The sequence below is a fragment of the Cyanistes caeruleus genome, chromosome 38 (assembly GCF_971803275.1).
Source record: "Cyanistes caeruleus chromosome 38, bCyaCae1.hap1.1, whole genome shotgun sequence".
Taxonomy (NCBI): Eukaryota; Metazoa; Chordata; class Aves; order Passeriformes; family Paridae; genus Cyanistes; species Cyanistes caeruleus.
In genome coordinates, this window is record NC_141739.1 from 725,632 (window position 1) to 740,876 (window position 15,245).

General features: G+C 47.2%; 1 protein-coding gene across 1 annotated transcript in view; it reads right to left on the minus strand.

Annotated features, from left to right (window-relative positions):
- The window catches only part of LOC111922589 (RAC-beta serine/threonine-protein kinase-like), a 35,093-nt gene extending 20,817 nt beyond the window's left edge, over positions 1-14,276 (minus strand). Inside the window, exons 1-4 of the mRNA XM_086872111.1 lie at positions 13,166-14,276; positions 11,371-11,499; positions 3,537-3,648; positions 2,692-2,818 (exon numbers count right to left, since the gene is read on the minus strand). Of these exons, the coding sequence (XP_086728237.1) occupies positions 2,692-2,818; positions 3,537-3,648; positions 11,371-11,499; positions 13,166-13,211 (414 nt within the window). The 5' untranslated portion in view covers positions 13,212-14,276. The remainder of the gene's footprint in view (positions 1-2,691; positions 2,819-3,536; positions 3,649-11,370; positions 11,500-13,165) is intronic.
- Between the last annotated feature and the right edge of the window lie 969 nt (positions 14,277-15,245).

Consider the following 15,245-nt stretch of genomic DNA (forward strand, 5'->3'; position numbering starts at 1 on the left):
GGGATTTTTTGGGGATTTTTTGGGGAATTTTTTAGGATTTTTTGGGGATTTTTTTAAGGATTTTTGGGTGATTTTTTTGGGATTTTTTGGGGATTTTGGGGGGATATTTTTGGGATTTTTTGGGGAATTTTTTAGGATTTTTTGGGGAATTTTTTGTGATTTTGGGGGGATTTTTTTGGGATTTTTTGGGGCATTTTTTGGGGATTTTTTTAAGGATTTTTGGGGAGAATTTTTTGGGATTTTTTGGGATTTTTTGGGGATTTTTTGGGGGCATTTTTTGGATTTTTTTAAGGATTTTTTTGGGATTTTTTTGGGATTTTTTTGGGATTTTTTGGGATTTTTTAAGGATTTTTGGGGGATTTTTTGGGGGGATTTTTGAGGGATTTTTTGGGGATTTTTGGGGAATTTTTTGGGATTTTTTTGGGATTTTTTGGGGGATTTTTTGGATTTTTTTAAGGATTTTTTGGGGGATTTTTTGGGGATTTTGGGGGATTTTTTTTGGATTTTTTGGGGATTTTTTGGGATTTTTTTAAGGATTTTTTGGGGATTTTTTGGGGATTTTTTGGGGATTTTTTGAGGATTTTTTGGGGGATTTTTTTGGCATTTTTTGGATTTTTTCAGGATTTTTTTGGGATTTTTTTGGGATTTTCATGGCGTAATAACGGCCCGAGCATTTCTCCCGCACCAGGATCACCTTCCCGAACGTTCCCTTCCCCAGCAGCTTCAGGTAATCGAAGTCGCTCATGCTCTGCGCCCAAAATCCCGGCATTTGGGGAAAATCGGGAATGCCGGAGGCTCGGGAAGATTTGGGGAATTTTGGGGAATTTTTTGGGATTTTTTTGGGAATTTTTTGGTATTTTTTTTGGATTTTTTGGGGATTTTTTTGGGATTATTTTGGATTTTTTTAAGGATTTTTGGGGGATTTTTTTGGGATTTTTTTGGGATTTTTTGGGGATTTTTTGGGATTTTTTGGGGATTTTTTGGGATTTTTTTGGGATTTTTTTGGGATTTTTTTGGGATTTTTTGGGGATTTTTTGGGGAATTTTTTGGGATTTTTTGGGGATTTTTTTGGGATTTTTTTGGATTTTTTTTGGATTTTTTGGGGATTTTTTGGGGGATTTTTTGGATTTTTTTAAGGATTTTTAGGTAGTTTTTTTGGGATTTTTTGGGGATTTTTGGGGGATTTTTTGGGGATTTTTGGGGGATTTTTTTGTGATTTTGGGGGGATTTTTTGGGATTTTTTGGGGAATTTTTTGGGATTTTTTGGGGATTTTTTTGGGATTTTTGGGATTTTTTTGGGGATTTTTTGGGATTTTTTTGGGGAATTTTTTGGGATTTTTTTAAGGATTTTTTGGGGATTTTTTGGGGATTTTTTGGGCATTTTTTGGGGAATTTTTTTGGGATTTTTTGGGGATTTTTTGGGGATTTTTTTGGGCATTTTTTGGATTTTTTTCAGGATTTTTTTGGGATTTTTTTGGGATTTTCATGGCGTAATAACGGCCCGAGCATTTCTCCCGCACCAGGATCACCTTCCCGAACGTTCCCTTCCCCAGCAGCTTCAGGTAATCGAAGTCGCTCATGCTCTGCGCCCAAAATCCCGGCATTTGGGGAAAATCGGGAATGCCGGAGGCTCGGGAAGATTTGGGGAATTTTGGGGATTTTTTTGGGGATTTTTTGGGATTTTTTGGGGATTTTTTGGGGATTTTTTTGGGATTTTTTGGGGATTTTTGGGGAATTTTTTGGGATTTTTTTGGGATTTTTTTGGGGATTTTTTTGGGATTTTTTGGGATTTTTTGGGGAATTTTTTGGGATTTTTTGGGGATTTTTTTGGGATTTTTGGGATTTTTTGGGGGATTTTTTGGGGAATTTTTGGGGGATTTTTTGGTGATTTTTGGTGGATTTTTTTGGGATTTTTTTGGGATTTTTGGGATTTTTTGGGGATTTTTTGGGATTTTTTTGGGGAATTTTTTGGGATTTTTTGGGGATTTTTTGGGGTTTTTTTTGGGATTTTTTGGGGGATTTTTTTTTTTTTTATGGATTTTTAAGGGATATTTTTGGGGGATTTTTGGGGATTTTTTGGGGAATTTTTGGGTGATTTTGGGCTGTTTTTGGGGTGTTTTTGGGCTGTTTTTGGGCTGGTTTTGGGCTGTTTTTGGGGTGACTGACTCACGGCCTTGGCGCGGGATTTTGGGGTGATTTTGGGGTGTTTTGGGGTGTTTTTGGGCTGTTTTTGGGGTTGTTTTTGGTGTATTTCTTGGGTGATTTTGGGCTGTTTTTGGGCTGTTTTCGGGCTGTTTTTGGGGTTGTTTTTGGGGTGTTTCTTGGGTGATTTTGGGGTGATTTTGGGCTGTTTTTGTGCTGTTTTTGGGTGTTTTCAGGCTGTTTTTGGGTGTTTTTGGGGCGACCGACTCACGGCCTTGGCGCGGGATTTTGGGGTGATTTTGGGGTGTTTTTGGGCTGTTTTTGGGCTGTTTTTGGGCTGTTTTCGGGCTGTTTTTGGGCTGTTTTTGGGGTTGTTTTTGGGGTGTTTCTTGGGTGATTTTGGGGTGATTTTGGGATGTTTTTGGGCTGGTTTTGGGCTGGTTTTGGGGTGATTTTCTGGGTGTTTTTGGGGTGATTTTGGGCTGTTTTTGGGTTGGTTTTGGGCTGTTTTCGGGCTGTTTTTGGGTGTTTTTGGGGCGACTGACTCACGGCCTTGGCGCGGGATTTGCCGGCGGCTCCGTCCTCGGCGTCGCCGCCCTTGGGCTCCGGCGGCGCCGGCGGCTCCCGGCTCTGGAGGCTGCTGGCCACGGCCTGGATCGACTGGATCCACTCCTCGCTGCGGGATCAGCGCGGGGATCACAGCGGGATCAGTGCAGGGATCAGCATTGGGATCACAGCGGGATCACAGTGGGATCAGTGCGGGGATCACAGCGGGATCAGCATTGGGATCAGTGCAGGGATCAGTGCAGGGATCACAGCGGGATCAGTGCAGGGATCACCATGGGGATCAGCACGGGGATCATTGGGATCAGCGCGGGGATCACAGCGGGATCAGTGCAGGGATCAGCATGGGGATCAGTGCAGGGATCAGTGGGATCACAGTGGGATCAGCATTGGGATCATTGAGATCACTGGGATCAGCACCGGGATCAGTGGGATCAGGATTGGGACCTCCGGGATCTCTGGGATCCATGGGATCCATGGGATCTCTGGGATCAGCACTGGGATCAGAATTGGGATCTCCGGGATCCCTGGGATCCCTGGGATCAGCACTGGGATCTCTGGGATCCATGGGATCCATAGGATCTCTGGGATCAGGAGTGGGATCTCTGGGATCCCTGGGATCCATGGGATCAGCACTGGGATTTCTGGGATCCATGGGATCCATGGGATCAGCACTGGGATCAGGATTGGGATCTCTGGGATCTCTGGGATCCCTGGGATCTCCAGGATCAGGATTGGGACCTCTGGGACCTCCGGGATCCCTGGGATTCCAGATCAGCACTGGGATCTCCGGGATCCATGGGATCCATGGGATCCCCGGGATCTCTCACCGCTCCTGGGCCGTGTCCACGTGGAACGTCCTCTCGATGACCGTGGTCCACTGCAGGCAGCGAATGACAAAAGTGTTGGGGCGCGGCCGCTCCGTCCGCGTCAGCTGGCACTCTGGAGAAAATGGGGAAAAAACGGGGGAAAACGGGAAAAAACGGGAAAAATCTGAGAGAAATCGAGAAAAATCTGAGAGAAAATGGGGAAAAATGGGAAAAAACGGGGAAAAACGGGGGGAAAATGAATGACAAAAGTGTTGGGGCGCGGCCGCTCCGTCCGCGTCAGCTGGCACTCTGGAAACGGGGAAAAAACGGGGGAAAATGGGAAAAATCTGAGAAAAAATGGGAAAAATCTGAGAGAAAATGGGGAAAATCTGAGAGAAAATGGGAAAAAATGGGGGAAAAACGGGGGGAAAATGGGGAAAAATGGGGAAAAATGAATGACAAAAGTGTTGGGGCGCGGCCGCTCCGTCCGCGTCAGCTGGCACTCTGGAAACGGGGAAAAAACGGGGGAAAATGGGAAAATCTGAGAGAAAATGGGGAAAAATGGGGGAAAAATGGGGAAAAATGGGAAAAAACGGGGCAAAAACGGGGGAAAATGGGAAAAAACGGGGGGAAAAATGGGGAAAAATGAATGACAAAAGTGTTGGGGCGCGGCCGCTCCGTCCGCGTCAGCTGCACTCTGGAGAAAATGGGGCAAAAACGGGGAGAAATGGGAAAATCTGAGAGAAAATGGGGAAAATCTGAGAGAAATCGGGAAAAATGGGGGAAAAATGGGGAAAAATGGGGGGAAAATGGGGAAAAAACGGGGGAAAAATGGGGAAAAATGGGGGGAAAATGGGGAAAAATGGGGGAAAAATGGGAAAAAATGGGAAAAATCTGAGAGAAATCGAGAAAAATCTGAGAGAAAATGGGGAAAAATGGGAAAAAACGGGGAAAAACGGGGGGAAAATGGGGAAAATGAATGACAAAAGTGTTGGGGCGCGGCCGCTCCGTCCGCGTCAGCTGCACTCTGGAGAAAATGGGGAAAAAACGGGGAGAAATGGGAAAAAATGGGGAAAATCTGAGAGAAAATGGGAAAAAATGGGGAAAAACGGGAAAAATCTGAGAGAAATCGGGAAAAATGGGGGAAAAATGGGAAAAAACGGGGGGAAAAATGGGGGAAAATGAATGAGGAAAGTGTTGGGGCGCGGCCGCTCCGTCCGCGTCAGCTGCACTCTGGAAACGGGGAAAAAACGGGGGAAAATGGGAAAAATCTGAGAGAAAATGGGGAAAATCTGAGAGAAAATGGGAAAAAATGGGGAAAATCTGAGAGAAAATGGGGAAAAATGGGGGAAAAATGGGAAAAAACGGGGGGAAATGGGGAAAAATGGGAAAAATCTGAGAGAAAATGGGAAAAAATGGGGGAAAAATGGGGGGAAAAATGGGAAAAATGGGGGAAAAATGGGAAAAAACGGGGGAAAAATGGGGAAAATGAATGACAAAAGTGTTGGGGCGCAGACGCTTCATCCGCGTCAGCTGGCACTCTGGAAACGGGGCAAAAACGGGGAGAAATGGGAAAATCTGAGAGAAAATGGGGAAAATCTGAGAGAAAATGGGAAAAATGGGGGAAAAATGGGGAAAAATGGGGAAAAAACGGGGGAAAAATGGGAAAAAATGGGGGAAAAATGGGAAAAAATGGGGGGAAAATGGGAAAAAATGGGGGAAAAATGGGAAAAAATGGGAAAAATCTGAGAGAAATCGGGAAAAATGGGGGAAAAATGGGAAAAAATGGGGAAAAATGGGGGAAAAATGGGGAAAATGAATGACAAAAGTGTTGGGGCGCGGCCGCTCCGTCCGCGTCAGCTGCACTCTGGAGAAAATGGGGAAAAAACGGGGAGAAATGGGAAAAATCTGAGAGAAAATGGGAAAATCTGAGAGAAAATGGGAAAAATGGGGGAAAAATGGGGAAAAACGGGGGGAAATGGGGAAAAATGGGAAAAAAAGGGGGGAAAAATGGGGAAAAATGGGAAAAATCTGAGAGAAATCGGGAAAAAACGGGGAAAAAATGGGGAAAATCTGATAGAAAATGGGAAAAATGGGGGAAAAATGGGGAAAAATGGGGAAAAACGGGGGAAAATGAATGACAAAAGTGTTGGGGCGCGGCCGCTCCGTCCGCGTCAGCTGCACTCTGGAGAAAATGGGGCAAAAACGGGGAGAAATGGGAAAAATCTGAGAGAAAATGGGAAAAAATGGGGAAAATCTGAGAGAAAATGGGGAAAATCTGAGAGAAAATGGGGAAAAATGGGAAAAAATGGGAAAAAACGGGGGAAAACGGGGGGAAAAATGGGGGGAAAATGGGGAAAAATGAATGACGAAAGTGTTGGGGCGCGGCCGCTCCGTCCACGTCAGCTGCACTCTGGAAACGGGGAAAAAACGGGGAGAAATGGGAAAATCTGAGAAAAAATGGGAAAAATCTGAGAGAAAATGGGGAAAAACGGGGAAAATGGGGAAAAATGGGAAAAAACGGGGAAAAACGGGGGGAAAATGGGGAAAAATGGGGGAAAATGAATGACAAAAGTGTTGGGGCGCGGCCGCTCCGTCCGCGTCAGCTGGCACTCTGGAAACGGGGAAAAACGGGGGAAAATGGGAAAAATCTGAGAGAAAATGGGGAAAATCTGAGAGAAAATGGGAAAAAATGGGGAAAATCTGAGAGAAAATGGGGAAAAATGGGGGAAAAATGGGAAAAAACGGGGGGAAATGGGGAAAAATGGGAAAAATCTGAGAGAAAATGGGAAAAAATGGGGGAAAAATGGGGGGAAAAATGGGAAAAATGGGGGAAAAATGGGAAAAAACGGGGGAAAAATGGGGAAAAAATGGGGAAAAATGGGGAAAAATGGGGAAAATGAATGAGGAAAGTGTTGGGGCGCGGCCGCTCCGTCCGCGTCAGCTGCACTCTGGAAACGGGGAAAAAACAGGGAGAAATGGGAAAATCTGAGAGAAAATGGGGAAAATCTGAGAGAAATCGGGAAAAATGGGGGGAAAATGGGGAAAAATGGGGAAAAATGGGGAAAATCTGAGAGAAATCGGGAAAAAACGGGGCAAAAATGGGAAAAAATGGGAAAAAACGGGGGGAAAATGGGAAAAAATGGGGGAAAAATGGGGAAAAACGGGGGGGAAATGGGAAAAAACGGGGGGAAAATGGGGAAAAATGGGGGAAAATGGGGAAAATGGGGAAAAACGGGGGGAAAATGGGGAAAAATGGGGAAAAATGGGGAAAATGAATGACAAAAGTGTTGGGGCGCGGCCGCTCCGTCCGCGTCAGCTGCACTCTGGAGAAAACGGGGAAAAAACGGGGAGAAATGGGAAAAATCTGAGAGAAAATGGGAAAAATCTGAGAGAAAATGGGAAAAATGGGGGAAAAATGGGGAAAAATGGGGAAAAATGGGAAAAAACGGGGAAAAACGGGGGGAAAATGGGGAAAAACGGGGGAAAAATGAATGACAAAAGTGTTGGGGCGCGGCCGCTCCGTCCGCGTCAGCTGCACTCTGGAGAAAACGGGGCAAAAATGGGGGAAAACGGGAAAAAATGGGGAAAATCTGAGAGAAATCGGGAAAAAATGGGAAAAAACGGGGAAAAAATGGGGAAAAACGGGAAAAACGGGGGGAAAACGGGGAAAAACGGGGGGAAAATGAATGAGGAAAGTGTTGGGGCGCGGCCGCTCCGTCCGCGTCAGCTGCACTCTGGAGAAAACGGGGCAAAAACGGGGAGAAATGGGAAAAATCTGAGAGAAAATGGGGAAAATCTGAGAGAAAATGGGAAAAATGGGGGAAAAATGGGGAAAAATGGGAAAAAACGGGGGGAAAATGGGGAAAAAACGGGGGGAAAATGGGAAAAAACGGGGGAAAAATGGGAAAAAATGGGGGAAAAATGGGAAAAAATGGGAAAAATCTGAGAGAAAATGGGAAAAAACGGGGGAAAAATGGGAAAAAATGGGGAAAAACGGGGGAAAAATGGGGGAAAATGGGAAAAAATGAATGACAAAAGTGTTGGGGCGCGGCCGCTCCGTCCGCGTCAGCTGCACTCTGGAGAAAATGGGGCAAAAACGGGGAGAAATGGGAAAAATCTGAGAGAAAATGGGGAAAATCTGAGAGAAATCGGGAAAAATGGGGGAAAAATGGGAAAAAACGGGGAGAAATGGGAAAAAATGGGAAAAATCTGAGAGAAAATGGGGAAAAATGGGAAAAAACGGGGAAAAACGGGGGGAAAATGGGGAAAAACGGGGGAAAAATGAATGAGGAAAGTGTTGGGGCGCGGCCGCTCCGTCCGCGTCAGCTGGCACTCTGGAGAAAATGGGGAAAAAACGGGGAGAAATGGGAAAAAATGGGGAAAATCTGAGAGAAAATGGGGAAAAACGGGAAAAATGGGGAAAAATGGGGAAAAACGGGGGGAAAATGGGGAAAAATGGGGAAAAATGGGGAAAAATGGGGAAAAATGGGGGGAAATGGGGAAAAAACGGGGGGAAAATGGAGAAAAATGGGGGAAAATGGGGGAAAATGGGAAAACATTGGGAAAATTGGGAAAAATGGGGGAAAATGGGGGAAAATGGGGGAAAAATGGGTAAAAAATGGGTAAAAATTGGAGAAAAATGGGGGAAAATGGGGAAAAATTGGGGAAAATTGGGGGAAAATGGGGGGAAATTGGGAAAATTGGGAAAAATGGGGGGAAATGGGGGGAAAATTTGGGAAAAATGGGGAAAAATTGGGGAAAAATGGGGAAAAATGGGGGGAAAATGGGGAAAAAGGGGTAAAAATTGGGGGAAAATTGGGGAAAATGGGGAAAAATGGGGGGAAAATGGGGGGAAAATGGGGGGAAAATGGGGAAAACATTGGGAAAAATGGGGGGAAATGGGGGGAAATGGGGGAAAAATGGGTAAAATTGGGGAAAACGGGGAAAATGGGGAAAAATGGGAAAAATGGGGGGAAATGGGGGGAAAATTTGGGAAAAATGGGGGGAAAATGGCGAAAAAATGGGGAAACATTGGGAAAAAAGGTGGGAAAAATTAGGAAAAATTGGGAAAAATTAGGAAAATTGGGAAAAATGGGGAAAAATTGGGGAAAAATGGGGAAAAATGGGGAAAAATGGGGAAAAATGGGGAGAAATTGGGAAAAATGGGGGAAAATGGGGGAAAAATGGGTAAAAAATGGGGGAAAAATGGGTAAAAATTGGGGAAAAATTAGGAAAAATTAGGAAAAATTGGGAAAAATTGGGAAAATTGGGAAAAATGCTGGGAAATGGTACCGGCCACGGAGAAGTTGTTGAGGGGGGGAAGGGAAATTGAGAAAAATGGGGTAAAAATTGGGAAAAAAAATGGGAAAAATGGGGAAAAATTGGGGAAAAATTGGGGGAAAATGGGGAAAAATTGGGAAAATTGGGGGGAAATTCAGAAAAATGGGAGAAAAATTGGGAAAAAAAATGGGAAAAATGGGGAAAAATTGGGGAAAAATTGGGAAAATGGTGGGAAAAATGGGGAAAAATTGGGAAAAATTTGGGAAAAATTTGGAAAAATTGGTAAAAATTGGGGGAAAATGGGGAAAAATGGGGGGAAAATGGGGAAAAATGGGAAAACATTGGGAAAATTGGGAAAAATGGGGGAAAATGGGGAAAATTGGGAAAAATTGGGGAAAATGGGGAAAAATGGGGGAAAAATTGGGAAAAATGGGGGAAAATTGGGGGAAAATTGGGGAAAAATGGGGAAAATGGGGGAAAAATGGGTAAAAAATGGGGGGGAAATGGGTAAAAAATGGGGGAAAAATGGGTAAAAATTGGGGAAAAATTAGGAAAAATTAGGAAAAATTGGGGAATTTGGGAAAAATTGGGAAAAATTGGGAAAAATGCTGGGAAATGGTACCGGCCACGGAGAAGTTGTTGAGGGGGGGAAGGGAAATTCAGAAAAATGGGGGAAAAATTGGGAAAAAAAAATGGGAAAAATGGGGAAAAATTGGGGAAAAATTGGGAAAACTTGGGGGAAAATTGGGAAAATTGGGGGGAAATTCAGAAAAATGGGGGAAAATGGGGAAAAATGGGAGAAAATTGGGGGAAAATTGGGAAGAATGGGGGAAAATGGGGAAAAATGGGGGAAAAATTGGGAAAATGGGGGGAAATGGGGGAAAAATTGGGAAAATGGGGGAAAAATTGGGAAAAATGGGGGGAAATTGGGGAAAAAATGGGGAAAAATGGGGGAAAATTGGGGGAAAATTGGGGAAAAATGGGTAAAAAATGGGGGAAAAATGGGTAAAAATTGGGGAAAAATTAGGAAAAATTAGGAAAAATTGGGAAAAATTGGGAAAATTGGGAAAAATTGGGAAAAATACTGGGAAATGGTACCGGCCACGGAGAAGTTGTTGAGGGGGGGAAGGGAAATTGAGAAAAATGGGGTCAAAATTGGGAAAAAAAATGGGAAAAATGGGGAAAAATTGGGAAAACTTGGGGGAAAATTGGGAAAATTGGGGGGAAATTCAGAAAAATGGGGGAAAATGGGGAAAAATGGGAGAAAATTGGGGGAAAACTGGGAAGAATGGGGGAAAATGGGGAAAAATGGGGGAAAAATTGGGAAAATGGGGGAAAATGGGGGGAAATGGGGGAAAAATTGGGAAAATGGGGGAAAAATTGGGAAAAATGGGGGGAAATTGGGGAAAAAATGGGGAAAAATGGGGGGAAATGGGGGAAAATTGGGAAAAATGGGGAAAAATGGGGGAAAATGGGGAAAACATTGGGAAAAATGGGGGGAAAATGGGGAAAAATGGGTAAAAATTGGGAAAAATGGGGAAAAATTGGGAAAAATGGGGAAAATTGGGAAAAATGGGGGAAAATGGGGGAAAATGGGGGGAAATGGGGGGAAATGGGGGAAAATTGGGAAAAATGGGGAAAAATGGGGAAAAATGGGGGAAAATGGGGAAAAATGGGTAAAAATTGGGGGAAAATGGGGGGAAATGGGGGAATAATTGGGAAAATGGGGGAAAATTGGGAAAAATGGGGGAAAAATGGGGGGAAAAATTGGGGAAAAATTGGGGAAAATGGAGAAAAATGGGGGAAAAATGGGTAAAAAATGGGTAAAAATTGGGGAAAAATGGTGGAAAAATGGGGAAACATTGGGAAAAAAGGTGGGAAAAATTGGGAAAAATTAGGAAAAATTAGGAAAAATTGGGAAAATTGGGAAAAATTGGGAAATGGTACCGGCCACGGAGAAGTTGTTGAGGGGGGGAAGGGAAATTGAGAAAAATGGGGGAAAAATTGGGAAAAAAAATGGGAAAAATGGGGAAAAATTGGAGAAAAATGGGGGGAAAATGGGTAAAAATGGGGAAATGGGGGAAAAATGGGGGGAAAATGGGGAAAAATGGGGGGAAATGGGGGGAAAATTGGGAAGAATGGGGGAAAATGGGGAAAAATGGGGGAAAAATTGGGAAAAATTTGGGAAAAATTGGGAAAAATTGGGAAAAATTGGGGAAAAATGGGGGGAAATTGGGAAAAATTGGGGGAAAATTGGGGGAAAATGGGGGAAAAATTGGGAAAAATTGGGAAAATGGGGAAAAATGGGGGAAAATGGGGGGAAAATGGGGAAAAATGGGAAAACATTGGGAAAATTGGGAAAAATGGGGAAAAATGGGTAAAATTGGGAAAAATGGGGGAAAATGGGGAAAAATGAGGGAAAAATGGGGAAAAATGGGGGAAAATTGGAGGAAAATGGGGGGAAAATGGTGAAAAAATGGGGAAACATTGGGAAAAAAGGTGGGAAAAATTAGGAAAAATTGGGAAAAATTAGGAAAAATTGGGGAATTTGTGAAAAATTGGGAAATGGTACCGGCCACGGAGAAGTTGTTGAGGGGGGGAAGGGAGAGCTCCGAGGGCTCCGGGCGCTCCTTGAAGCCGATGAAGGATCCGTCGCTCTTGAGCAGGAAATAACGCGGCCGCCACGTCTTGATGTACTCGCCTGCATGGGGGAGGGAAAGGGGTAATTAACGGTGATTAGGGGGGTAATTAGGGGGTAATTAGGGGGGTTAGAGAGTGGGGTTAGGGGGGTGAATTAGTGGGGTTAATTAGGGGGGTTAATGGGGTTAATTAGTGGGGTTAGGAGGGTTAATGGGGCTAGGGGGGTGAATTAATGGGGTTAGGGGGGTTAATTAATGGGGTTAATTAATGGGGTTAATTAGTGGGGTTAGGGGGGTTAATGGGGTTAGGGGGGTTAATGGGGTTAGGGGGGTTAATTAATGGGGTTAGGGGGGTGAATTAATGGGGTTAATTAATGGGGTTAATTAGTAGGGTTAGGGGGGTTAATGGGGTTAGGGGGGTGAATTAATGGGGTTAATTAATGGGGTTAATTAGTGGGGTTAGGGGGATGAATTAATGGGGTTAATTAGTGAGGTTAGGGGGGTGGATTGATGAGGTTAATTAGTGAGGTTAGGGGGGTGAATTAATGGGGTTAGGGGAGTGAATTAATGGGGTCAATTAGTGGGGTTAGGGGGGTGAATTAACGGGGTTAATTAGCGGGGTTAGGGGGGTGAATTAATGGGGTTAATTAGTGGGGTTGGGAGGCTGAATTCATGGGGTTAATTAGTGGGGTTGGGGGGGTGAATTAATGGGGTTAGGGGGGTGAATTAATGGGGTTAATTAGTGCGGTTGGGAGGGTGAATTAATGGGGTTAATTAATGTGGTTAGGGGGGTGAATTATTTGGGTTAGCAAGTTTAATTCATGGGGTTAATTAGTGGGGTTAGTGGGGTTAATGAATGGGGTTAATTAATGGGGTTAGGGGGGTGAATTAATGGGGTTAATTAATGGGGTTAATTAATGGGGTTAGGGGGGTGAATTAATGGGGTTAATTAATGGGGTTAGGGGGGTTAATTATTGGGGTTAATGGGCTAATGGGATCAATGGGATCAATGGGATCAATGGGATCAGTGGGATCAATGGGATCAATGGGATCAATGGGATCAGAGGGATCATCGGGACCAATGGGATCAATGGGATCAATGGGACCAATGGGATCAATGGGACCAATGGGATCAATGGGATCAATGGGACCAATGGGATCAATGGGATCAATTAAATCAATGGGATCAATGGGATCAATGGGATCAATGGGATCAATGGGATCAATGAAATCAATGGGATCAATGGGATCAATGGGATCAATGGGATCATCGGGATCATCGGGATCAATGGGATCAATGGGATCAATGGGATCAATGAAATCAATGGGATCAATGGGATCAATGGGATCAATGGGATCAATGGGATCAATGGGATCAATGGGATCATCGGGATCATCGGGATCAATGGGATCAATGGGATCCATGGGATCAGAGGGATCAATGTGATCATCAGGATCAATGGGATCAATGGGATCAATGGGATCAATGGGATCAATGGGAATTCAGGGGGATCAATGGGATCAATGGGATCAATGGGACCAATGGGAATTCAGGGGGATCATCGGGATCAATGGGATCAATGGGATCAATCAATGGGATCAATGGGATCAATGGGAAACCCTTGGGAATTCAGGGATCAAATTCAGGGAGGACACCGGGAACAATTCTGGGATCGGTGCTGGGATCATTCCCAGATTTTCCCCCCCTTCCCATCCCCCCCCACTCACCCCTCTTGTGCAGCCAGCCCTCCTTGACCACCTGCACCTCACTCATGGTGGCCCCGAGCCCCCCGGAGCCCCCCGGGAGCACCTGCGGGAACAGCGGGACTGCCTCAGTTTCCCTCCCTGGAGCATCCCTGGGAACCCAGAGACACCGGGACTGCCTCAGTTTCCCTCCCTGGGAACCCAGGGACACCGGGAGTGCCTCAGTTTCCCTCCCTGGAGCATCCAGAACACCAGGAGTGCCTCAGTTTCCCTCCTTGGAGTGTCCAGGGACACCAGGAGTGCCTCAGTTTCCCTCCCTGGGAACCCAGGGACACCAGGAGTGCCTCAGTTTCCCTCCCTGGGAACCCAGGGATACCAGGAGTGCCTCAGTTTCCCTCCCTGGAGCATCCAGGGATACCGGGACTGCCTCAGTTTCCCTCCCTGGGAACCCAGGGATACCAGGAGTGCCTCAGTTTCCCTCCCTGGGAATCCAGGGACACCGGGACTGCCTCAGTTTCCCTCCCTGGGAACCCAGGGATACCGGGACTGCCTCAGTTTCCCTCCCTGGGAACCCAGGGACACCGGGACTGCCTCAATTTCCCTCCCTGGAGCATCCAGAACACCAGGAGTGCCTCAGTTTCCCTCCTTGGAGTGTCCAGGGACACTGGGACTGCCTCAGTTTCCCTCCCCGGGAACCCAGGGACACCGGGAGTGCCTCAGTTTCCCTCCCTGGGAACCCAGGGACACCAGGAGTGCCTCAGTTTCCCTCCCTGGGAACCCAGGGATACCAGGAGTGCCTCAGTTTCCCTCCCTGGAGCATCCAGGGACACCGGGACTGCCTCAGTTTCCCTCCCTGGAGCATCCAGGGACACCAGGAGTGCCTCAGTTTCCCTCCCTGGAGCACTTGGGATGGATCCGTGGGATTTTGGGATGGAATTTGGGGAGGGGTCTCATCCTGAGGGGTGCATTGGAAAACCTGGGGGAATTTGGGGAGGGGTCCCATCCTGAGGGGGAATTTGGGGAGGGGTCTCATCCTTAGAGATGAATTTGGGATGGAATTTGGGGAGGGGTCCCATCCTGAGGGGGAATTTGGGGAGGGGTCTCATCCTGAGGGGGAATTTGGGGAGGGGTCTCATTCGGAAGAGGAATTTGGGCTGGAATTTGGGGAGGGGTCTCATCCTTAGAGATGAATTTGGGCTGGAATTCGGGGAGGGGTCCCATCCTGAGGCGCTGGGCATTTTGGGGAGGGGTCCACCCACACACAACGCCCCCAAATCAACCCCCAGACCCGCCCCCCCCCCCCCCCCCCCAATTCACGAATGGTTCGCTCCCCTCAGCCGCGCGGGCGGAACCACCGCGAGGTCACGGGGGGGGGGGGGGGGGAGGGAAATCCCCGTGTCTCCCCCCCCCCCACCGTGTCCCCCCCCTCACCCCACGCGTGGTGCGGCCCCCCCGACCCCCCCCCCCTTTCAACAACCGGACGAGCCCATTCCCTCCCTTTAAAGGGGGGGGACGGGGTAGAAACGCAGCGCCCCCCGCCGGCGGCTCGCGGGTGGTGCGGCCTCCGCTGACCCTCAAGAGGAGCCGGGCGAGCCCATTGCGCTTCGCGGGGGGAGGAGGGAGGGAGGGAGAGAGAGAGGGAGAGGAAGGAACGAAGCGAGCGCGGCGCCCGCTCTCACCTCTCATGGACGCCTCAGGCCCGGCCGGCTCCGGCCGCCGCCGCCGCCGCCGCCGCTCCCGGGAACCTCCGGGGGGGGGGTTTTTGTTTTATTTTGGGATTTCCCCTCCCCCCCCCTCCCTCCCCCGTCGCGTCCCGGAAGGGAAAAAAAAAAAAAAACAAAAAAAGCGGCGGCGGAAGGAAACGGGAAACGAACGGAACCGGGGGGAGGGGGAGGGAAAATGGCGGGGGGGCCGTGAGGGGGAGACGGAAAATGGCGGGAGGGAGGCGTGGTCGCGTGACGTCATCACGTCGCGCCGGGCTGGGCGTGGCTACGTAACGTCGGGCTGGGCGTGGTCACGTAACGTCGGAAGTGGGCGTGGCCACGCCGCTCTCCCTCCCGCCAGGGGGCGCCGCCCGCCGCAATTCGAAGCTCATTTGCATATA